Source organism: Lissotriton helveticus, chromosome 3_1 (assembly GCF_964261635.1).
Source record: "Lissotriton helveticus chromosome 3_1, aLisHel1.1, whole genome shotgun sequence".
Taxonomy (NCBI): domain Eukaryota; kingdom Metazoa; phylum Chordata; class Amphibia; order Caudata; family Salamandridae; genus Lissotriton; species Lissotriton helveticus.
Window position 1 is genome coordinate 277,486,068 of NC_136061.1, and position 26,408 is coordinate 277,512,475.

General features: G+C 42.0%; 1 protein-coding gene across 2 annotated transcripts in view; it reads right to left on the reverse strand.

Moving 5' to 3' along the window:
- APPBP2 (amyloid beta precursor protein binding protein 2) overlaps positions 1-26,408 on the reverse strand; it is a 422,870-nt gene that overhangs the window by 124,570 nt on the left and 271,892 nt on the right. For both annotated transcript variants that reach the window (XM_078679805.1, XM_078679806.1), the window contains 3 exons: positions 23,106-23,229; positions 21,252-21,420; positions 1,199-1,288 (listed from right to left, as the gene is read on the reverse strand). In XM_078679805.1, coding sequence (XP_078535931.1) covers positions 1,199-1,288; positions 21,252-21,420; positions 23,106-23,229 — 383 coding nt within the window. The remainder of the gene's footprint in view (positions 1-1,198; positions 1,289-21,251; positions 21,421-23,105; positions 23,230-26,408) is intronic.

Here is a 26,408-nt window from a genome sequence, read left to right on the forward strand (position 1 = left end):
GTTTCAGAAGTGACTGACAGACTATTGATGTATTCTACAATGTGTGCTATGCGGCATGTCATTATTTACCAAAGTGTAAAAATGTACACTGCCATTTCATAGATGCCTCCTAAAATCGACCAAGTTTTCTAAATAATTTTGTTCGTGAGGATATTTTTCTTTTTGATCATGGTAGAAAAATGTTTCCCTGCTGTGGCAGAGTTTTCCTGAGGTTTAGAAAGATGGACCTGAAAACTATTCTGCCCTTAAAACAGGGTCTTGGCTGAAGAATACAGATTCGTTTATTGACTACAGGCCATATACATCAAATGTTATGCGCTCGCTCCACGTCTTTTTATGAAACATCTTGCAGATTATTTCTATTAACTTTGCAAATGAGATGGGCCCCATCTGCCTTGGAAGATATTACCAAAACTGCATGGCATTAAGCGCAGCTACCACCTTAGAGGTCACTTACAAGAAAAAAGGGCCTTGTTTAGAAACTGGTGAATGGTACTCTGGTCTCCCAGAGGGGCGAAAGACTGTCTGCACTATTTAGAGATCCCCACTTGCCCGGCGGTGATATCTGTATTGTGAAAGGAGCCATCACCATGGCAGCTCTCTTCACAGCACTATTGTTTTGCCAGCCAGGCACCAGGTTTAAAGTTCTCTCCTGGAAAACATTTTTGTTCAGAGAAAAACTCCTATGTCACCATGCCTGGAAGGGTGGGCAGCTAAAACGAATGATGGCCGTACCAACATCAACAGAGAGGGACATATGGTATACATGGACTGAGTTTGTAGACATTCCATTTAAATTCATTCAACATACCATTAAAAAAAGTTCTTCTTACAAACAAAAACCATCTTAATCAGCGGTAAAACTAAAAATCCTTTATGAAATGTTAAAGGAATTCAAAGGAACGAATAAAATTGTGACATAACTTGAAATTTCCGCCTTGCAGCATTGACCATTGAGATAAGTCCGTTGAATATATATCTTTGAAAATTGTGCTGAGCGGGGTGTCTTATTACCTTTCTGCAATATTAGAGGGGTAAACCCTTCCCATTCTAGAGACCCCAACCACCTCCCCCCACCACACCCTGTGTTTTGAAAAAACAATTAAAAAAACTGTACAGAATCGTTGTGATTTAAGTGAAATGCCAATCCTTTAGTCTTTACTGACTGATGGTTTATTTAAAAATAAATGAGGTTTACCTTTGAAGCTTGTCTTAAAACATCAACTACTACTTTGACAGGAAGACTCCCCGAAATTTCCTTCATGGCTTCAATGCACCATTTGTAAGCCTGTAACGAAAAAGATGTCAAGACTCACAATGAATCAATCAAGGAAAAAAACTGAAATAAAGACACCTTGGGATGGGTTAAATATTACTCACTTTATGCTCATGCCTTATGGTAGTATAGACTATATGGCTTCACACTTACTGCCCAACACAATTACATGGGCTAGCATGTCATCAAAAGGTTAATTCTACTTGCTATGTGTAAACGATTGATAGTGTCCCAAAACAAGAGCTCGGGGTAGGGTGCTGTAAATAAACCCGCTCAACACTAACAGTCCGTAGCGTGGATCATGGTATGTGAATGTTGGTGGGGTTGGAGATATGCCACATTAACCTTGCTTAAAAAAGTAAGACAGTGCAGAAAGTACTGCAACATAAAGCCCCTTCAACAAAAAAATATTCCTGGTTAGCAAGCCTATTTTCTGTAACCAATACTATAGCAAGGAGGGGCCAGTAGGAAAGAATGGAAAATGCTACTTACCAGTATGCATCTGTTCTTGGCATGTACAGCTGCAGATTACTACACTTAGCATTAGATCGCCACCTGGTGTTGGGCTCAGATGAAGTCTTGGAAGAAGTCTTTTGTAGTCACGAGATAGATGACTCCTCCATTGGACGATAGTGCGCATGGGCATCAGCTCCATCCTTAGATTGTTTTTCGCCATGATGGGAAATTATGGAGTTAGTAGAAGTAAAGAAAAAGATGTCCATACGTGTGCATCTAAGTAAGATAAACTTGGAACAGATACAGGTCCCGGGGAGGCAGGAGGGCGTGTAGTAATCTGCAGCTCTACATGCCAAGAACAGATGCATACTGGTAAGTAGCATTTTCCTTTCGAGGCATATGAGCTGCAGATACTACACTTAGCATTGATTGTGCAGCAGTGTCTCCCCTAGCGGTGGTCACCTGTATCTGTTGCCGTAGTTTGAAAGAGAGTTTTAAGGACAGCTTGGCCTACTGCAGCTTGCTGCTTGGCTTGCACATCAACACAGTAGTGTTTAGTGAAGGTGTGTGTTGTAGACCATGTTGCTGCCTTGCATATGTCCTCTAGGGGGATGTTCCCTAAGAAAGCCATAGAGGCTCCTAGTTTGCGTGTTGAGTGCGCTCTAGGAGGAACTTTTAATGTACGTTTTGCTTTTTGATAGCATATTTGTATACATTTTACAATCCACCTTGCAATTCCAACATTAGAGATGGGGTTGCCTTTATGAGGTGGAGAGAAAGACACAAACAATTGTTTTGTTTTTCTGAAAGATTTAGTTCTATCTATATAGTAGAGAAGAGCTCTTTTAACATCTAGTGTGCGTAGAGCTCTTTCTGCTACAGAGTCAGGGTTTTGGAAAAAAACAGGTAACTCTACAGATTGGTTTAAATGAAAGGGAGAAATGATTTTTGGAAGGAATTTAGGATTAGTTCTTAGAACCACTTTGTTACGATGTAGTTGTAAAAATGGTTCTTGTATTGTGAAAGCTTGTATCTCACTTACTCTTCTAAGAGAGGTAATAGCAATAAGGAAAGCTGTTTTCCACGTGAGGAATTGCAGTTCACATTTGTGTAAAGGCTCAAAAGGGGGTCCCATGAGTCTTGTGAGAACAACGTTTAGGTTCCACACTGGAGAAGGTGGTAACCTAGGGGGAATGATTCTTTTTAATCCTTCCATAACTGCTTTAATAGCCGGCACTCTAAAAAGAGACAGATGTTGTCTGTTTTGTAAATACGCCCTGCAATTGCTGCAAGGTGCAGGCGTAGGGATGAATATGCTAAGTTACATCTTTGTAAATGTAAAATGTAGCAAATGATATTCTGGAGAGACGTGTCCAGGGGATCAATTTGGTTATTGTTGCAATAAATGGCAAATCTCTTCCATTTAGCAGCATAACAAGCTCTGGTAGTAGGTCTCCTGGCCTATTAAATGATGTTCATACAGTCTGGTGGTAGGTTAAGATAACCAAACTCCAAGACTTCAAGAGCCAGATCGCCAGATTCAGTTGGTTTGGGTCTGGATGTCTGATGTCTCCATGGTTCTGCGTTAGCAGAGATGGTGTGAGGCATAACTTTTGGTGTGCAACTAGAGAGAGTTCTAGCAGTGTGGTGAACCACTGTTGGCGTGCCCATGTGGGAGCTACCAGGATTAATTTGAGAGACTGTTGTCTGAGCTTGCGTACTACTAATGGTATTAGTGGTAGATGCGAAAAGCGTACGCAAATCTGCCTGACCAGTTCATCCATATCGCATTGCACTTGGACAGCGGGTGAACAGATCTATGTCTGGATGACCCCACTTGTGGAAAAATGGTTGAAGAGCTTGCGGATGTAGTTCCCATTCGTGAATTTGTTGTGTCTGCCGACTCAACAGATCTGCTATCTGATTTTGAACTCCTGGAAGGTGTTGTGCTAGCAGATATATATTTTGTGGAATGGCCCATCTCCAAATGTTTTGTGCAAGCTGGGACAGTTGTAGAGAGTGTGTCCCCTCTGCATTTGTATATAATACATAGCTGTCATGTTGTCCGTCCGGATTAAGACAGCTTTGTTTTGTACGTGTAATGTTTTGAGTGCTAAGAATATTGCTAGCAGCTCTAGATGGTTGATATGGAACAATCTTTGTTGAATGGTCCATTGTCCTTGTGTCGTAGGATGTAGGAGATGGGCTACCATCCTGTGAGAGATGCGTCTGCTGTGAGTACTATTTGTGGAACCGGTTCGAGGAACGGCCACCCCTTTGTCAAGTTTTTGGTGTTCCACCACTGCAGAGAGTGATCTGTGCGGCTGTCTACCAACACCAGGTCTGTTAGTTGCCCTTGAGCCTGGTTCCACTGTCGTGCTAGACATTCCTGTAACGGACGCATCTGCAGTCTTGCATATGGCACAATAAAAATGCAAGATGCCATCATGCCTATTAGTCTCATGAACACTCTGGCTTGAAGAGAGTGTTGATGGTGGAAGACTGTGAATAAGGCTTGTATGTTCTGTATCCTTGCTGGACTGGGATACGCTAGAGCTGTAGACGTGTTTATTGTAGCCCCTAGATACTGATGTATATGAGAGGGTTGCAGGTGCGACTTGGTGTAGTTGATTATGAACCCTAAGTCGTGCAATGTTTGAATTGTCTGATGTGTGTGTTGGACACACTGATTGAATGACTTGGCTTTTATGAGCCAATCGTCTAGATAAGGGAAGACATGTATTTGTTGTCTCCTGAGATGTGCTGCTACTACTGCTAGGCACTTTGTGAATACTCTGCCGTTGTCACTCCGAATGGAAGGACTTTGAACTGATAATGTTGTACTTCCAGTACAAACCTTAGATACTTTCTGTGAGCAGGATGTATAGGAATGTGAAAGTAGGCGTCCTTTAGATCTAGTGTTGTATGGAAATCGCCGTGTTGCAGCAGTGGGAGCACTTGTTGTAAAGTGATCATATGAAAATGATCTGATTGTATGTAATGATTGAGGGGCCTGAGGTCGAGAATTGGTCTTAGTGTCCCGTCCTTTTTGGGTATTAGAAAATACAGTGAGTAAACCCCTGTTCCTCGCTGATGTAAAGGAACTATTTCTTTTGATTCCTTTTGAAGAAGTGACAGAACTTCTTGTTTGAGCAGAGTAAGGTGTTCTGCAGACATTGGACACTGCCTGGGTGGTATGTGTGGAGAGGTTGCTATAAGTTCGAGGCAGTAGCCACACTGGATAATTTGTCTTACCCACTTGTCTGTTGTGATGGAAGTCCAGACAGGTAGGAATTGTGATAATCTGACCCCCACAGGAGTGGAATGCTGTCGGGGGAGCAGAGGGAAGTCACTGTTTTGTGGTGGAAGAGGTTTGATTATTGTTGTTACCCCAACCTCTTCTTTTGTTGTTGTTTCCTCTATATCCTCCTCTAAAATATCCCTTGTTAGAGGAGGTTTGTGTGTTAGATTTGAAGGATGTTGCATTGTCTGCTCCAGTCTGTTTGGAACCTCCTCTGAAGAAGGAGCGATAAAAGGAACTTTTAGCTTGTGTGGACTGTAAAGCTCCCATTGATTTGGCAGTATCTGTATCCGTCTTCATCTTTTCACGTGCTGTGTCTACCTCTGGTCCAAACAATTGATTTTGATTAAATGGTTGATTTAAAATGGTAGTTTGCACTTCCTGTTTAAATCCTGAATGCGTAGCCACGCATGTCTTCTAAGTAGGACACTAGTGTTTACAGCTCTAGATGCAGTGTCTGCCACATCTAGTGCGCACTTGATTGAAGCATTAGAAATTAGCTTGCCTTCTTGTATAAAGTTGTTTGCCTGCGCCTTATATTGGTCAGGTAGATGTTCTAGTAGTTTCTCTAACTGATCATAATGAGCCCCATCATATCGTGAAAGGAGGGCTTGTGTGTTAGGTATACGCCATATGTGGGTAGCTTGCGCAGCTATTCTTTTGCCTGAAGCATCTATTACTTTGGATTCTTTGTCAGGTGGGGGTGCCTCACCTGAAGTTTGTGAGTTTGCCCTTTTCCTAGCATTTGACACAACTAGTGAATCTAATGGTAGTTGTCATTTAATGTAGGCTGGATCTGCAGGTGCAGGTCTATATTTTTTCTCAATTTTCTCAATTCTAGGGTTTAGGATCCTAGTACGTACAAGGTCTTTAAATATCTCCGGAGCATGTTTGATGACCCATTTAATCATGGGAAGAATTTGAACAGACCTTTGCGATTGTTCAAATGTGACTAACAGAAAATCTTCCTCTGCCTCATCAGAATGAATAGTGACCCCATGGTAAATGGCAGCTCTGTTCAGCAGGTGACCAAAACCAATATTATCTTCTGGGGGAGAAGGTTTTGATGGGTATGACTGTGGGTCAGGAATATCTGGCACATCCTGTGGGTTTGGGTACTCCCAGTCTGTATCATCTACAGGGTATGGGAAAGGCTTATCTGTGTCTATCCCTCTCCCTACACAATACTCATCATCATTTTGAGTTGAGTGTGAAGACAGAAGAGGAGAATGTGGAGGAGAAATCTGTGGTGAATTGTTAAGAGGAACAGGAGATGAAGGAGAAGGAAGTATAGGAGAAGAAGGGTGCATAGGAGATGTGGCACAGTCATTCTTCTTGGCAGGTACCACAGGTGTGGGTGTTGCATCTGCCTTCCTCTTCTTGTGTGGTATAGTGGATACATGAACTGTCTTTGAGTCAATGTAGATCTTCTTTTGCAGAGGATCTGGTTGGAAAAGGTCTTCTCCTTGTGGAACCTTTGTCGGCGCCAATTTTTTCGGTTCTGGACGAGGTTGCTGTCTGTCTTTAGCCTTAGGAGGTGCTACAATGTCCTTTGGCGTAGTTTTCGACACAGAAGGTGTTGTTTTCGGTGTCGTAGGCTGTTTCGAGGGCTTGGGCGCATCGGAATCCGGTCTTGTCGGTTTCGGTACCGAAGAGGATGGCTTCGGAGTGGAAGCTGGTCTCGTCGGCTTCGAGGCATCGGGCGCTGGCTTCATACCTTTGTCTATAGAAGTCGACGGTTTCGGAGCCGAGATTTCTTTCGGTTTCGGTGCCGAGGGAGCTTGTGGGATCGGCACGTGCAACTTGCTCGGTACAGAGCTACCGGAAAGCTTAATTACTTTCTTCTGAGCCGGGCTCGATGGCGGGGCTTTCGAAGTGGTTTTTCGGTCGCGACTGGGCCCTTTAGGCGGAGTGTTGACCTTTGCCTTCGATCTGGGTGCTGTGTGTGGTGCAGGGGCAGTAGTACTCACATGCTGACCCGATGGTATGAAGCCATCTGAGTCGTCTGCCTCTGATACGATTTGGAGATCATCTAAAATCTTCTTTGGGAACGAGCGGAACCTCCTCGTCGAAGATATCCACCGGTACCGGAGCTGATCTCTGCATGTCGTGTCGACGGGCCCTCCGAGCTCGGATGGTTTTCTTGGATCAATAGGACGTGCAGGCTGTACAGCTGGATTCGTTGTGTTCTAGCGATAAGCACAGGTTGCAGACCTCGTGACTGTGTGGAAACTTTGCTCCACACCCGGGGCATCTCTTGAATGCCATCCTTTCCATGAGGTGTAGGCCGCATGGCATGGATAGGCCCAACGGCCCGCGTCGAAGACCGGAATCGAGCTGATGGAGTCGAAATTGATGTTAGTCGATATCGAAAGTAGTTCGGTAAAGTTTTAATAAGTTTTTTGCGCTTCGAAGTACTTGAAAAGTCTATTTGTAGCCAGAGCAGAAAAAATTAATCCGAACCCAGTGGCGGAAAAAAACAATCTAACGATGGATCCGATGCCCTTGCTCACTATCGTCCAAGGGAGGAGTCACCTATCTCGTGACCACAAAAGACTTCTTCCAAGATGACAACAACATGCAATCATCCGAGCCCAACACCAGGTGGCGATCTAATGCTAAGTGTAGTATCTGCCGATCATATGTCTCGAACATAATTTTTCAGCTCAACCTAACAATTTTCTTTCTGGTAAACCGTGCTACAGGAATAGTTCTGGTCATGAGAAAGACAGTATTTTAAATGCAAAAAAACTTTACGTTATTCTAGTAAAAGTAGCATGGTTCATAACGTTATCACTTGAGATGAACCACAGCTGCAGTACAGACTTATACTGCGATACAGATGAGATGGAAGAAATGATTTCACATTTAGTAAATTGACAATATGAAGGGGTTGGTAAGCCATAGTCTATTTACCCTTTAATGTTAGTAAGAGCTTTAAAATAAGGTCTTAAGAGGTAGGGGTCAGTTGGAACAGCCAAAAGGGAGTGGTCGAACACAACAAAAGAATGAGACAAAGTCACATCATACCTGTACTACCTTTAGGACTAGATGTTTTTGACTGTTCTACTAGACTACCAAAAACCAAGAATATGAAAAAGGGGTCCAAGGGGAATCAGTATTTATAGACCTGCTTATATCTTGTCCCCCAACTGAACAATATATTAACACACGGAAGACATCAAGGGTCTTTTAAAATTTACACTATGGTCGGTACCTATTTTTGGTATCCGGACTCAGCAATACCGAAAGGTTATCCAGAAGGTTACAGAGGAGAGAGAAATGAAAGATCAAAGCAAAAGAAGAATACCCATCAGCCCACTCATTGGCGGAGCTTCATCATCTGGGTTTTAGTGGAAAGATGGTGTAAATGTAGAGCCAATCATCGCATCACCGACTATGTAGAGGGCTCTCTATCTGGTCCGCCTAAGAGAGATATAACCCGCAGCTCCAAACAGCCTCGCCACCTTCCCCTCGGCTCAGATGCCAGACCGAGGTAACGACGGAAAGGTGAGTGAGGGCTGTGTTAAGTTGTGCTGTTGGGTTATCGGTGGGTTACTTTCTAGACATAAGATACTCTATATCCAAGAGGTGTGCTACTTTGCAAGTCTTTACATTTTTAGATTCCGTTGTAGGACACATCTTGCCTTGAATATTTGCTCATAGGTAATTAACCTTGAGAGATGTTCGATGTAGCACATATTCATCTCTTCTTTTGAAATACAATTATTATTTGAGCATGTTAGAATTTGTTACTCATATAGAGTCCTGAAGTCACTGAGGCCTAAGACCTGTATTTCTGCCTTTGTTTCTACTGCCTTTGAACTATGAATCTTAAGTCACATAGCCATTGTATCTAGTACAACTTGGCATAAATATACACATGTCACATACGTTTCATATTTTTATCCTGATCCAGTGCGTGGCCTCTTTGTCCTGAGCGAGCGCCAGGCGAGGTGAGGTCGTTCCCCCCTACACATATGGGTGAGTGGAATATACGATATGTGGAGACATATAGCATAACACATCAGATGCGTTCCTGCAATTTTGACACTTGCTCTGTTTTGTGTATATTCTCTTTTGTTTCCTGTTCCATAGGAGAGGTTTTGAAATTAAAATATGAGACTACTTCACAACTGGTAGGTCTACATAATCTACACTGACTATCACGTCTAGTGGTAAGTGTTGCAGTAGTGTACATCATAGGTCCTGATGAAAGCCCGTGGGGGCTGAAACATGTTGACCAACTACAATCTTTGATGAATAGTAATTCTTTACATACTATTTTCACTCGGTTTTTAAATATGCCGTCTTGATGGTCGCCTCTAATAAAGCTTGATTAGACATCAAAACAGGTATTTTTTATATCACCACTATATTTGTTTATACTTTTCACACTTTCTGAGCACTGCAACTTGCCCCTTCAGCCTAAAAACTCTCATTTTTTGGTTGATGGTCTGACTTGATGATCCGACACTAGCAATCCTCAAGAAACACTCTGAGGAAGTGTCTAGCGGACACCATCTTTCCACTAAAACCCAGATGAAGAAGCTCCGCCAATGGGTGGGCTGATGGGTATTCTTTCTTTTGCTTTGATCTTTCATTTCTCTCTCCTCTGTAACCTTCTGGATAACCTTTCGGTATTGATGAGTCCGGATACCAAAAATAGGTACTGACCATAGTGTAAATTTGAAAAGACCCTTGATATCTTCCGTGTGTTCTACTAGACTCCCTGGGTTGCCCCTTGCTGTTTCTACATCACAGGCTTCGTTCCTCTATTGTTTGGCTCTGAGCTTTTTGGCAAACTCACTTTCCATGTCAGGTAGCCATATAGAGATCCTGGGTGCAAGGACGCTCAATACTTGTCACTGATTCACAAGAATACTTCCCTCTGGCTACTATAAGGGGAACGCTTTGTTTTCCATGTATTCAGCGAGTTGCCTGGCTCGCACTGTTCTCGGGTCGAGCTCAGCTCAATCCCATTTTACATTTTATGGATTTGTTCTCATGTTTTAGTTTGTTAGTTATTTAATCACAACAGTTTACTTTCCAGTAAAGAGCTATGCGCCGACACTGCTACTTCTACGGCACAGGTTTCCATTATCTGCGTCCTAGACCCAACCACATTTGCCTTGGGTGCACAGCAAACAAACAAAAGTTAAGCCAATCTCTGCACCACTCATGCTCAATGACAGCCATTCTGTCTGCCCACTTTCAGACTCGAGTCCTCATCTCAAGACTAACTCTCAATCTGCTAGTTTATTCATGTGACGCTCAACTCTCACTAAACACTGACGGTCCTTTAATGATATTCCTGCTGTTTACCGCTGCCATTGATTCATCTTCCCCATCCCCAGTACTTCTCTAAGAGTTCAAAAAAGCTCTCTGCACTTCCCTTACCTATCCACTAATTCCATTTTCCACTCACAGGCAATGACAGGCAATAATCACCCCAACCACCAACTAAACTCTGCATTAATCAAAGCTCATTCTCTTCCAAAGCATGCACTCAGGGCTAAAAAGTTCTTGCTGGACTCCCTGCTGTTTATTACTGGACACCACCCAACCAGATCTGGCGGCAGCTTGCTTTCAGGGTTCAAACCATTCCACCGAATTCACCAGAACAGGCAAGATGGTAGCTTAGCCATCATTCACAATGACTGCCAGAAAGTCTACCCTATATTTCTTACCCATTTTGCACACGTAAAGCTCGTTTGTTTTTCCATTTCCCTTTCCGTGACGATTTGGGTGTTTTAAATTATCACATAAATTCCTACCTCTGCCAGAGACTCTTGACAATCAATAATAGACTTAAAGTGGATGTTGGACATGTATACTTTCATCACAAAAAACAGTGTCTTTGCTGTAGTTTGGACTTCATCACTTTTTCAACAGTTGACATGTGAGAAGGTACTAGATTTGTTACAGATTTGTATGGCTCCTTCTGTGGATTCTGACCTGTGGACCAACCTTACACATGTTCCTAACACTGCAGTCAATGAGAACTATTTTCATCGAAAAGGGAGAAAACAAATGGAGTGGCAGTCAAGTCTTATTTGAGATCGAATCCTCACTCAAGGTAACCTGTTCTCAGAGTACAAATGTGCTCTTGGGACAGAGAAGAAAAAAAGAAATGGGGAACAATTGCCGTTTACCGCCAATACAGATGCACCACAAATGTGTGAAATTGCCAGCCATCCATAAAATTCCTTTAACTGATGGGGGTTGTTACTTATGTGTCTACCGTCTACAAGGAAGGGGGAGTTACAATACTAAACTTTCTTTCAAGCAGAGAAGGAAAGGTTTAGATTAATCGCAGAAATGAAAAATAGGGCCAGTAATAGATTTGCTAAAACAAAGAAAAAAACACCAATTTATTACCTTTTGATTTTAGTTTTTTTAGGTTTTACTCTCTCAAGCCAGTTGGCTTCAAATGCCCCCTTAGTGGCTCTCGTGCATATGTGCCTTCAGTGGCGGTGCGTCCATTAGAGCACTGGGGCATTGCCCCACAAGCTGCCCGCGCCCACAGCTCCTTCGGCGTGTCTGAACTTAAGTAAACTCTCAGTTGACTGACATGCATTGTCAGAGTGAAGACCAGGGGCAGGCATCAGCACAAGTGCGCATGTCTGGTGAAGGTCGGCGAATTTTTCTGACCAGGCCAATCATGCGCACTAGTGTCTGCTCAGGCTGGCGGCTGCTCATTAGGAGACCGAGGGTTGATCAAAGGCTCAAACCTCGGTCTCCTAATGGGAAGGCGGGCAGCGAGTATCCCCGCTAAGCCAATCCTGGCGCTGTTTGAGCAGCGTCAGTATTGGCTGAGAGGGGTTGCCAGCAGTGACGCGGCTGTTCCTGTAGGTGCCAACAGGACCCCGGAGCCGAGGCGGCGCGGACCCGGTAAGTTCTTTAAAATTTTATTTTAAAACTCCCCCAGGCCCCCACAAGTAATGCGAGCCGGGACTGTTGTTAGCTCTTAGGGGAGCCGAGCACACAGTGATCTCAGAGTCGTCACTCACCATACATTTTTGCAGGTTAACCAGAGCTGACGTGTTTTAACATTTTACGACTCCAAATATCTTCTGATCGGGTGAAAACAGTAGATTATATTTACATATTTTGGAAGACTGCGGTACGTATAACATATGAACCTTTTAATAATTACTTTATATTTACACGGAGAACCTCGTGACTCAGATTTTGCGTACTTGTCGAAAATTGTGTATCTCAAATCTTGCATTGTGTTTGAAAATAATCTGCGTACGAGAGCACCTATAGGTGTTGTGAAGCACGTGTATTTGTAATTGGTCGTGCGCATAAAGCAGTGCATTCCTTGAATGTCTGTGCCTGTCAAGGTATGTACTAAAACATGGGCGCCTGTGCTTGCGTGGTCTGACCGGCCGGGAGTTGTCGAATTTCTGGAGGCCACCTTTTCAAGTAATATTAACCTTTTACATCCAGTAACAAGTGCACACCTCTTTGGACCTCGTAAAACACACTAAAATGTTGTTGTGTCTGCATACATTAATCTCTGCCAACAAGCTTTCCAGTGTAAGTTTTAAAATGTATGTTCTAAACGTACCAGCAACAATAAATAACCTATAACTTAAGGTGTCTTGAACGCTTCCCAGACTTTGATAAGTTTCATCTTAGCTTGTTGTTTCATTATCAGACGTACATAACTGATCTTTTTGATAACTTAGCGTTTTTGTTATCTATTTCTTTGCGGTGGTTTCATAGCAAGGACCTAGTCATGGAGAGTCCTAAGAAGAGTAAGTTAAACTGTATGAATTAATATTGCACTATCTTGAAAATGTATATATATATTTTTTTAACAGTTTTATTGGCTTTTCCAGTGTAACAGTATACATAAATTTGCTTCCTTACATGCAGCTAACATACTTTGACATCTTCATTGTTTACAAATATTATTACATTTGGTAATCGGCGAACATCGACAATCAGAACACCGTCTACATGTCAATAGGAGAGATGCGGCCTCTGGATATACCCCCCCCCCCCGCTCATCTGGCGTGGCGGCTCACGGCAGTGAATGCGGGAGCTGCCACGCCAGATGAGCCCCTGATTGCCTTCTGAATCCCTGATTTACTCAGACGCTGCCAAACCCCGCGAGCCGTCCTACTTCAAGCCGCGATCAGCACTCGGTCATTTTTGCCTCGGAGTACCGCCAGCCACGCATCCCTGCTTGGCTGCAATCACTGTACCTATCGACAACTCTGTCCTGATGACAATCCCGACCAAAGGGGATCGAAACGCCGTCGACCATACAGCCTGAATCATATGACGCATACCACGCTTAAAGCTCCTATAGAAATAATTGTTTTTCCAAGTGATTGTAACTTGTTTTTTGGAGCCTTAAACTGATGTATATATTTTGTCTAATGCGTCGCCAATGCTGTTTTTAAAGCACTTGCACATTCACCTCACTAACTGTATATAGCACCTTGCACCAAGTGCCACTGGGTTGTCACAAGATCTGATCTTTACAGTGCTGTTTAAACTGTAACTGCATATGAAAGAATTTATCCTTTCTGTTCCTTGGTGAATAATACCACCCTTTCCTAAATCAATTGACTCCTTGTTTCTGTTCCTCCTGTAATGCCTATGGCATACATAACTGAAACTGTCTCTACGTAATACCTGTTGGGAATTGTTTTTGCCTACACTTGTCTTCAGTCAGCACTGCTGAATAGCAACTCCGATGCATGTGCCTTTCAGTTTGTTCTGTGAGACACAGTATTAAAGTGGTTATGTGAAACTGGACTAGCTATATGTTTCAGGAAGAGCAACTTGTTTGAAACAGAACTGGTTTTCATAGTACTATGCCAATGGCCGCTATTTCTCTTTATATGTTTCACTAGACTAGATATGTCCTTCGGGTGTATAAAACATCGGGTGAGTGGTGAGTCAGGAGTGATGAAAATGGTCTGAAAGAGCAGTTAATTAACAATAAAAATGGGAGTAGGAGAACTTGATTTGTGCTCACTTCAATGTTTGCCCAGAATGCATAGACATTCATACTGGCAGGAAGGGCGCACAGTACAACTTGGCTTTCTAAAATTGGCTTGAAAATGCACCATTTACCCACTCTTTTTTCAAACATTACTCACCCTAGGTTGTTAGGGCTCGCTCGCTACGCTCGCTCGCCGCTGTGTACTTCGACTAAAATATTATGCCTCACCACTTTCAAATGTCACCAGCCGCCACTGTGTGCCTTGCTACACTGGGTTTACAGTTCCTACACTGTTAAATCATGCCACACCACTAGGAAATCTAAGAAATGGGGATAGTATAAGAATTCCAGTTCAATTTTAGCTAAATAAAATAGTAATTTAGCAGACTGACAGTTTTGGAGCAATAAAAGGAAAAGAGTGTTACAAACAGGCAAGTAGAATTTAATACAATATCTACTTGTTCATTGGGCAGGGTGCTTCTTAAATCTACTTGTCCTGTGACAAAATCCTCTTGTCCCTTTGGTGCCATGTAGGGCAGCAAAAAATTATGGCAGCAATCTCATTATATAAGAGCTCTGATATAGCCTCTCTGATTATGCCAGGGCTCATACCAAAGTAGTGTTTGAATACCTGCACTCCTCTGATGTTGCCACGTTTCGCAGATCTATATACTGCGGCTGACGGTAGTGGTAAGCAACAGTTCCAGGGTTAGAATGCCCTTTTGAGTCTGTGCAAACCTACTACCTTGCATGCTTTAAGGGTTTTCAACCGCTCTTATCTAATCTTTTCCCATACTGAGAGATGTTGGAAATGTACTCCTGACAATGGCAGACATAAACCTTCTTCCAGAGTTGGGAAAAAAGTGGTTGGAGGGAAAGTGAACTTGCAAACATTCAGATGTTTGCATGAACAAATCTACACATGCATATTTGCTCGCTAAAATGAAGTTCACCATGGCCTTTTGCATTTATAAAAATTCTGTCTCTCTCTCTCTCTGCATCGGCTGGCTTCACTATGAGTGACGGCATTCTGCTCTTTCACAAGGAGCATATCGCACACAAAGTAGTTTTGTTCAGTGCCAGTAACTACTGTGGCAGTGTGTGCTTTTTGAGACCAAAAACTATGTTTGCTTTTGCCAATGTTTGTTATAAGGCTGAAGGCCAGGTAGCTCCCACACCAATAAGGTTTTACAAAAACCATGCCAAAACAATTCACACATTGACAAAACTGAAAAGCTGACAACCAATTGCAGACCGACTGGCTTTGCCAGTGCTTGTTTATTTTTGTTTCCCATAATCTTATTGAAACTGGTTACACTGATTTTCCATTATGAATATTTTTGGGAAATACTAGCATGTATCAACACATGTTACTAAATGATGCTGCAAAGAAATGGTACATTCAATGTTACAGTAGTTTAGCAAAATGTTTTTTCCCTGCTTTCATTTTTTTATGACCATTTTATTTTGAAAGCAATGAATCCTCAATTTTGCTTTCAAGCTTCTGCAAATATTTGCATCAAATCAGAGAGCATTCTGGGAGCATTATACATTGCCTCCTATTGCTAAACTTTGAAAACGTGTGTACACATTTTTATACTGGAACCACTGTCAGTAGTGCAGTTGGAGCTTTCAACATTTACTTGGACCGCTCACCCTAATAATAAAGGTTTTGTAAACAGCATTTACATATGGACAAAAATATTACCTTAACTGCAGACAGTGCCCTTCTTCCCTTATCTATAATGTGGTACTGCAAACTGACAGCCAAAGGGTTTGTGCTGCAGGAGGTTGGGCCTACTTGTCCAAGGACAAAATACACAAAAAAACATGTTTCCCTTGACCCCAAACAATATGTTCTGGGCGTCGGGCTATAGGAATTCCACAACCCTGTACAAACCAAGTCTAAGTTCACAAAAATAAAAAAGCAAGCAACGCTGCAGGTAAACATTTTGTTAAAAAGTATTTTCACAGCATGCCCCATAAACACCATGTGTCCAGACAAACATTTAGTGCTTTGATGATTAAATTACTTCCCATTCCCTACATAAACTTTCTGTCCAACGCCATCGATGCAGGTACCCAATTCCAAACTCCTGCAAAGGGGCTGAAATTATACCAACCATATTTTATTTTATTTATTTATTTGATTCATATAGTGCATGCCTACCCAAAGGCTTCCCCGTGCTGACGGAAGAGCATTCTACAGTTTTGGGACCAAGTGGGAGAAAGATCTGCCTCCCCAACTGGATTTTTTAATTCTCGTGTTGCTGAGGTGGTGTGCGTGGGAAGACCTTAGAGATCTCAAGGGGGTATAACAAGAGATCAAGATTTAAGTTTCAGTGGGCCTTTGTTATTTATTGCCCTGTGGGCGATACAGAGGGCTTTAAATTTAATTATTGACGGTATTGGAAGCCGATGGAGTAGTTTCAAGGAGTCTCTAAATGACGCTTGTCAATGGAGTTTGAGCAGGAGCCTGGCTGCTGCATTCTGCACCGTCTGGAGCCTTTAAATCACATACTTGGCAGAGCCCAGGTATAGGGAGTTCCCATAGTCCAGATGGGAGACTATCAAAGACTGCATGACGGGTTTTCTTTAGTTGCTCCGGGATAAGTTCTAGCATCTTTCTGAGCGTCCTTCAACAAGCATTGGAAATGCAATAGGTCTCGCCTTTGTTTAAGTTAAAGCCATTTGCTTTGCTAAATGTATTGTATTTTAGCTATGTCTTATTGAGTGACTGTATGTGATATGTTGTGCCTTTATGTTGTTCGAATTGCAATTGTTATGTGTGTAGTAGTTTAAAGCATACCGTTAGGAGGATAGAAAGGAGTCTCCATGGAAGAAACAGGAGTCAATAAAACGCACAAACAGCAGCTGCTCTTCACACAGTTGTGCTGGTGCTTTTATTGGCAGCGCTGACAGGGGCAATAGGTAGTGCAATCTGCAATGGCCTCCTCACGAGGGCATGACACTTATTGTTTTTACAAATTAAGCACTGTCCACACTGCGTGCACCGCGCCTACGCTATACAGAGTGTGTGTTCTACCTACCTACATCTTTACGTAGTATGTGCCCCCGACGCATGCCTTATGTTTACAACTAAACACATAATGTTTAGCATACATACATCGATCTCTGCATAACAGGTGCACGACACCTGCCTCTGTCTGTACACAATGTGCAACCTGCCTACCTGCCTCTGTCCAGGTCGTCTGCATCATTCTCGAGCCTACACATGCCACGGGCACCCTGTTTACATCTGTAGGCGCCTAGTGCACCATGCATACCAGCCACACCCACCTCTGTATATATTGTGTGCATTCCCACACCCTCGGATGTACGCATCCCCTTCCACACTTGCACACAAAACATGTGGTTTAGCAGGCTACCGCCGCGTGTGGTGCAGTAATCCGTTCAGGGATTTTGCACTCAAATGAGGCTGCTGAACCTATGGCTGAGCTGCTGCGCCTGTAATCCGGCCTCTCGCTCGTAGAGGGTGAATGCCTCAGGCCTTCCATGCTCCCTGTTGAGTGCACAATTTTCAGGAGCGGTTCCGCCCGTCCTTGGGAGGGTCGTGCTAAAATGGCGGTCATTGTGTGTCTGAGGAAGTGGGCGGGGCGGAAAGGGATACATGTGCTGAGGGGTGCATAGTACTGAAATACGTCAATCAGTCAATAAACTTTATTCGGTTTATATTTACAAAACCATAAAAGTTGCACAGATGCATACATAAAAAACAATTGGTTACTGAAACATGTGCTTTTCCCTAAAGACGGCATAAGGGGCTTCACACTATACAGGGCTTACCTTAAACAGTAGTGCCGCATAACTGCCCGTATGCCTCCCAACTCCCACAGCTGTAGGGTAGTGCGCCTCCCTCTAACACAGCTGTTTGCATATAGAGGGTTCACAATGTTCAAACTTCGAGATTAGAGAAGAGATAGAGGGAAAGCTGACACCAGGGATTTACACGCCTGGGGGCCGATCTGCAGAATAAACAACTGGCGTTTAAGACCCCAGCACATCATTAAATCACGGCGCCTACTTCCTCCCTCCCCCTGCGCTGCTGTGGATGCGATGCCCCTACTACACCTGGAGGCTGAGCTGTGGAGGGGCTATATGAGGATGGGTCGAAATGCCACCCGCTGAGAGCCCGTCCCTCTCCACCCTTGCCCGGGGGCATATCACACATGGCGAATGAGAGCACCAAGCTTCCTTGCGAGTTTGAAATTGTCCTGACGCGCACCTCTCCTGCAGCACCTTGACACCTCCCTGATCTTAAGTTTCTGCACATACTCTCTGATTTCAAACTGTATATATATCCCACATTTAACGCCACTCTCTCCTCTGCAAATCATGCTTAATGTATCCATCCCAAAATTCAAATAAAACAGCTGCTTACACGACAACGCAAGTTAGCTAGTCACTGAAGTAAAGATGGCATTTTAAAGGGGTTTATACTATACACATGCATTCACTGAGTGAATACTGATATTTAAAGGGGTTTTATATACACACTTTCACTGTAGTAAAAACTGGTATTTTAAAAGTGTTTTATACACATACAGCCACTGGAGCAAATACTGATATTTAAATGGATTTTAAACACGCACCTTCACTGGAGTAAAAACAGATATTTACTTTAAATAAACAAGCGCGGATACGGGCTTCAAAAAGCCTTCCTCTGTACATGCAGCGGGCACTACAGCTGGCTAGAAAAAAAAGCTGTAGTCATTAGCAAAGCCGAAAGAAAACAAGCGAGGTGAAAGCAAATTGCGCAGCTAAATAATTAAATAAACAAGCGCTGTCCTCATTCAATAACAAACAAAAAAAGTGGCTACCGACTTAAAAAAAGCTGTTGCCACGCCATTGTATGAATGAAAAGTGCTCACCCAGTAATTAGAAAACACTGCATCACGGACTATAGTCCTGGTGGGCGAGGCAAAAAGCGGACAAAACTGTAACTAGGAGGGACTAAAAAGTATCAGTCACAATCAAAAGGCACCGTTTACCATAACCAATGACACACACCAATGAAATAACGGGCGGAGCCGAAACTTAGCTTCTCAAAGAATATTGATTTCAAGAAGCCCTCACAAAGCGAGCAGCGCATGCGCGCTGTAACACCAGGCGAGACTTAAAAAGGGAGAAAGACAAGTCACAGGCAATTATCTGCCCACACGCTTTATTGATAATGTCCAGAAGATCTACAGCAAGCAACTCCTGACAAACGTATTGGAGTGAAGACTGTCTAAAAATGTGTTGTCACACTTCCAGGTGGGGTTTAAACCCAAGACAAGTATGGCAGACTAGATCGTACAGTTTCTAACCAAATAATGGAAAACCATTAATACAGACCGGGGGGGGGGGGGGTCGCTATTTGTTGCATTTGTGGATTTGAGAGCCGCTTTCGACCCTGTCCCAACTATAGGTCTTGGAGAGAATAGGGGTCCCTGCTGGCTTGACTTTCAACTAGGTGGGGACCGGGTGGGGAAACCAGGACATCCCTATCAGAAAAGGTGTTTGCCAGGGCTGTGTCCTGGCACCCACACTTTTCCTGTTATTCATCTATGGATTTATCACTCACTGGACTGCGAGAACGATCCCCCCAAAATGGCTGGACTAAAAGTTCAGGGTCTGCCATTTGCAGATGACACACTTCTCCTTTCTGAAACTTTGCAGGGCTTAAGTACCCTTTTGGGGAAGTTCAGTCTATTCTGCAAAGACCATGGCCTGCAAATAAATAGTAAAATCAAATACATGGTATTCAGTCTCTGGAAAAAAGCTAGGAGTAATGTAGTTTTAGACGTTGCTATGTTAGAAATGGTCTCTGAATTCGACTTCTAAGGGGAGAGACTCTATGATTCCCATAGATGGTCTGCACAAACTGAAAATAGCGCACTGACTTTAAAACACTAGGTCTCTTACTAGGTTTGCTTACAGAGGCGCTACATACACTATTTCACCAGCCCTGCAGATATACATGGTTCAAGCATGCAGGGCAGCTTTGAACGGAGCAGATTTGTGGGCTACCTCAACCTCGACTCACTTGACAGAAGCAAAAACTGATTTATTAAATCTTTAATGAGGCTCCCCAATAGTGCTCCATTACCTTTAGGATTCGATTTAAACCTTAGAAAAATCTCAGATATAGCTGGCTTAAAACCCATCTTATATTGGGTTAGGTTATAGATGACTGAGGATCTGGCTCTGAATAAAGCTTGTCTTAGGGAGATATTGGACAATCATTCAACATACACAATCCCCTGGCTATATCATATACAATCCTGGTTGACTACGTTAGGATTGAGCGAATATTAGTTGCAACCCACTTCAATACCAGATTGTGCCAGAGAAACTGTAAAATCTTGTTACTGCAATACTGTCTTGTGCTAGAATATCTGAAATATCCTTAGGCAGCCTTACAGACTCTTACTTGTCCTTAGAATGCACCCCGCAATTTGAAGAATTCATGGTTTATGTAAATTTCCCATCTACAAAAGCTCTATCTACCAAATATAGGATAGGGATTTTACCTTTAGCATCCTTTACCTGCTCATGGAACAAAAGTGACAATCTTACTAATTTATGTCCCCAGGGTTGTCATGGTGTAGAAAATGAAGAACATGTATTATTCTTTTCTTATGCAAAGCAGCATGCAAATTGGATTGCTCCCTATTGCCGGCTCCTTGGTCTCGTACACCAGCATAATGCCTTGAGAGTTTGTAAGTTAGATAAGAGAAGCAATATGGTTTACTCAATCTCCAATTATGTGCGCTCAATCTGGCATATTAGATCGACACTTGTTGGTAAAAACCAAAAGCTACAAGGGCGAATTATTTACATTTTAATGCACTGTGCATTTTAACAAAGTTAGCAAAGTGTTTTGAGTTACCCATTCATTTTGCCAAGCCTAAACATCTTACCCAATGGCATTGCAGACCCTTTTTGAGTCCATATTAGGACTCTTTTTGAGGTTTTTGGTTTTCTGGCAACTGTCTTAGCACTGAGGTTCAACATATTGTATTCCTTTTTCTGCCAATGAATGTAATATGGTTTTAAATGGTTCCACCTTAATTTGTACTGTAATGAATGTATTTTACAGTTGTGTGCTTTCTAAGCGATTTTTTACATGTTTTTACTGTACTTTTTTTGGTTCTGTGAACCGAAATAAAGTTGATTGATTGACTTCCCAATAGTATTACATTGCACACAGCAGTAGAACACTTCAAAATTAAACAAATATTTACCTCATCATAATGACTTTTTGCAAACAGTAGAGCACACAGTTCTCCATAAAGAGCAGCTCTATTAGCTTGCTGGCCGTGCTTGGAAAGTTTGTCCATATAACTCTGGGCCTGCTTGAAGGTTTCCTCTCCCAGATGGTATTTGCAGTTCCCATTGCGGACATGCAGCAATCTGCGCAGGGGGTTTGGAAAAGAAGACAAACACTTTAAAAATTGGAAAAAGTGTGGCTAAACAGTAAAAAGATTTACTAAGTGTTTAAAGTGTGACGATCAAGAGCCATGCACTATCAACGGCTCTTTTCTAGATATTTATGAAACCACAGTAAAATTGTAATATGATGGATTTCTGCGTACTTTAGACTTCTATTGCTGAGAAGGCCTAACAGTTCGCAGTGCAAGTCTGCAAGCATATCACCATTTCAGGAAGCGTCCCCATTACCCATTTCAGAAAGGTAACATGCTTCAAAAGGAAATGTGCAAATGCATATGTCATTTGTGTATAACTTTGTATGTAATAGAGGAGGAATCTGTTTCTTATTGTCATTCATTTCTTGATAGTTGCGTAGGCCTTCAACCGCTACCTACATTTTCACTAACGCACCATTATTTTGAGCAAATCTTATTCCTTACTCAAGATATGGTGAGATAACTTTCCGTACAACAAACTGGAGAATACATATATAGAATGAACGAAATAAAATCATTAAATTCCTAAAACAGTTCTACAGTGCAGACAATCTCAAAGCACGTATACTTGCGCAATCAATGTTGACAAAGTGAGTCGCTGATTAATATGTAATTAAAAGTAGAGTAGGGGAAGAGGACTTGAGCATACATTAAGAAAGATAATGAGCCACCAATAAGTTTGAAAAAGCATGTAAACTCTGCATTTAAGGTAATAACAAAAATGCAATCGCGATTTTCCACAGGGAAAAGTATTCAAATGTCCCTCACTTTCAGGCCAAAAATGTACATTCTATATATAGCCCAATAAGACGGCTATGATCAGATCAAAAATTACTTTTACTAATCCCTGAATCCTGTATGACAAAATTCAGGGAAAGTGTTTTCCATTGTAGGTGCTAGATCTTGGAATGTTCTTCCACTTACTCTTCGCAGACAATCCTCTCTGACTCTGGTCAGAAAACCTCTTAAGACTCTTTTTTAACCAACAACGTGCAATCTTTACACTGCGTTTACTCCTGCAGTTATTTTAGCATCAATGAACCCCTGGTGTATGTTGTGCTCTATCAATACCCTAACCAGAAGCGTAACCATATTAAAAGTAATCACGTCCAATATGCGCGTGCTGATTTCATCATTGCCTCATTTGAAAACTTCAAGTATTGAGAATTTTTTCAGAAAACCTGGTTGTATGCCTTACATCATATTAATTTTGCAATTTTTAGTGAGCGGCAGACAATTAAAGATAACACCCCAATATTAAAAACTACCTGCACGTCTTGAACATTCTCGTAACAAACTAACGTTGCAAACACGATCACACTTCTACAGTAAACAAAAACTATTTATTGCGGAAGGTGTTTGTCCCAAACAGAAGAAATACAACTATTTTCTGTAGTCTGCGACTAATGCATTTCTAAACATCTTTTGATTTCATGCTTTATTACCATGCATTATGCGTTTTATGTTTGTATTAAATGTGAACTGGCTTTTCTGAAAATTGTTTTCATGCTTTATTAGCATGCATTATACGTTTTATGTTTGTATTAAATGTGAACTGGCTTTTCTGAAAACAGACATTAAAATTCAAAGAATAATGAGTTTTCTGAAAGCCTATGGACATGAGGCGAGTGATCACTTTAGGGGACATGAACACTTTGTAGTACCACATACCTTACACAGCACTCCACTGCACGAAACCAATGAAGCATTTCATCGTGTAGTGTACATAACTGAAGGCAAGAAAGGAAAACCTTCTCTGCGTCACTGTACCAGCCAGCATCAGACAGAAACCCTCCTGCAAATGAAGATCACAAGTACAACAAATTACAGCAACGAGTCAAAACAATTTACAGACATACCAAGAAACAAATGAATGTTGAGAAACACAATATGTAAAGCATCACCGAAATGTATATGTACATGCATATATAACGCACTTTCTAATACAAACAGGGAGCACAAAGTCAATACTAATTTATATTAGGGCACAGATCTTAAAAAATAATACCTAATTTTCAAGTTCACATGCTTTATTACATTTTATGAAGCAGAATGTTTTAATTAAATATCAACCAAATTACACAGATCTAGTATCAAGAAACCTACTGTTAATGAAAGGAAATCAAGGAATCTTAGAAACATCACACCATTCATTTGTTTCCACAATGGCTGTCCATCCTGAGTCAAAGCACATTTTCCAAATTGGCGCCAAGAATTGAAACAGTCAGCAGGCATGCGGCTGTCATGCATTCTCCAACAAAGTACATTTCTGATTGAAGAGAAGACTTAACTTACAATATTTGTATTTTCAGGCGCTATTTCACATAGTTTCCTACCTTCAGCAACCATTCTGGCACTGATCAGAACAAAGATTGGTTCACCTATTTCGCTCTTAAAAATGTATGGAAAAATGTAAGATTTTTGGAGTAGGGTCATCCATAACAGAAAAACCTGAGAGAGACTGCTGAAAATTAGGGAAATGTGGTAAACAGACACTACACTCACAGCCAAATTAAATACAATACTTGCAGACCTCATGTGCCAATGCCAGTTAATGATTTAGGAACCGCCTGATGTCATGCACCTCTTACACTTTCTTTCTCTGTATAATGCAGTTTGTATGTTGCCATGTAGATGTGGGTAAAGACAAACCTGAAATATATGTATTCGCGCTCTAGAGACTACGTCAAAGGGTATTTGGTCAGAGTTATTCCAACTACATAAGCTGTCCCTCTTTCGAGTCTGGCCCACAGTTGTGGCAATGAGTATTATGGCAGTTGACATGTAAGGAACGTTTTACAATGAAGGATTCATAATGATGCAAGGGGTGAAACACACCAGACTCGTCTACTCCACAATCTCATGCACCCAACAAAGCACCTAGGAGCATATATATGGAAACATTTCGCTTCAGTAGCAATGCACAAATAGCCCACCATCACACATTGACTACTAAAAACAGGGAACGACTTGAACACAAGGCCTTGGTTGAATAAGTCGTACCCGTTTAAAAATAATAAATGTCAGTTCACCAAGATTCTTAATCAGCATCACTATTGTTTCATGCAACAAGCATGGCACCAGGTGCCATTCAGATGGCAAAAGGCTACTATTAAATAAACTGAAAAAACAACATACGTCTCATGCAAGCAACACAGCTCCAATGACTAAATATAAATGCATATATGACTGGTATTATAAAAAGTAAAGGCAAATTTGGCCTTCCTCTTCACACCAACTGTTATCGCTGCCAAATGCAATATATAACTAACGTACATGTGTGTCCAGCAGATGCAATTAACACTGTAAAAGGTCTTCGTTGAAAGCTGTCAGATGAGTCTTCTGTAACGGTGCACAAAACGCCACTAATCACCTTCACTGTGCTGCATAAAAGCTCCTCATAGCTGGCCAGCTCTTTCAGAATGCGAAAGCATTTTTGTTGGAGATTTAAGTTACTAAACTCCAAGGTAACATGAACCAGGCTGCAAGTTAAGCTACTTAGGATTTTCTTTACTGCTTTGACCTTGGACCTTAGACCAGTTTCCATGATGGTGTTTGCGACATGTTCTTCAAGTGACACTAATAAAGTAGGTTTCGAGCAATGCTCTCTGACCACCAACTGCGGGGATGCGATTGAACAGTCAAGGCATTTTCCGTTTTCCCTAGCAATAATTAAAGACTTTTGTGGAAACATTCTCTGAATGCGTGGCAAATAATTTATTTATTTCTTCCTCATTTGTGAATGTCATTTGAAATGTCAATGAGTGTGCGTGCCTGATACAGTGTCTTGGAACATGTTGATCGAAGATGTGAGTGCTGTTATGGAACCCCAGCATCATATTGCCTGTGAGTGTTGGCAGAAAGGAATTGACGTGGACCCTCCCGGTTTGGTCAGATTAAATTTGTCAATCAGAATCTGCCTACTTTGGGGGTGTCGCGCGAGCGCGTCGTCCAAGATGGCCGCCGCCACCGGAGCTCGGTAATGTAATCGGCCCAATTTGCCGAAATACGACGAATTTTTGTCAGGAACCTCATTCACAGCGCAGCGCTCGCAAGATAAGCGTTTTACCTACCTTCTGCTCGTTTTTCTGAGCGATTTCTTCGTGGGAAGTGTTCCTGCTGGCCCTCTGGTTCCTCTCCCTGCCTTGGTCCCAGTCTCTGCCGGCTTCCTCCTCACAGGGGGCGGGGTGCTCAGAAAGAGAGGGCCTGGCTTGGGCCTAACCACGCCCACGACCCTATTAACTACTGCACTGCTGTTTCTGGACAGCTTTTGGGAATTTTACATCTTTTTCCCTAATATTTATTAAACTTTTGAGGTGCTTTTCTTTTTCTGCATTTATTTGACGCTTTTGGTTATTTACTCACCTCAAGATGGATAATAAGAATTCTGCCACTAATAAGAGTAAACAGCAAGTATTGCCTCCCCCAAATAAATCTAAGGTTGTTGAATCTTCTGAACCTTCCCTCACATTAATTTTAGAAGAAATTAAAGCGCTGCGACTGAACACTGACACTATTGCAATTGAAATGAAAAATATTCGCAAAGATATGGCGTCCATGTCCATGAAAGTGTCTGATAATGCTATCAAAATTCAGGATAACAAAAATAAATTGGACTATTTTACACCTTTGGTGCAGCAAATAGTACCAATGCATACTCAGCTGCTGGAATTGGAAAACCGTAATCGGCAATACAACCTCCGTATTGTCAATCTTCCTGAAGAGGTTGAAGGATCTGACTGTCGCTGCTACCTAGAATCCTTGCTTCCTGGTCTTCTAAATATTACATTTTACGAAAAGTTTGAAGAGGACAAGGCACATAGAATTCCTTCGCATAGAAATCCTCGCCACACCAAACCTAGGCAAATGATTTTTAAGGTTTTGCGACACCATCATCTGGTTCTTATCAGGAAAGCTGCTAGAGATATTCCTTCTCTCTTGGTAAATGGCTCCAAAATCTTTATTCATCAAGAC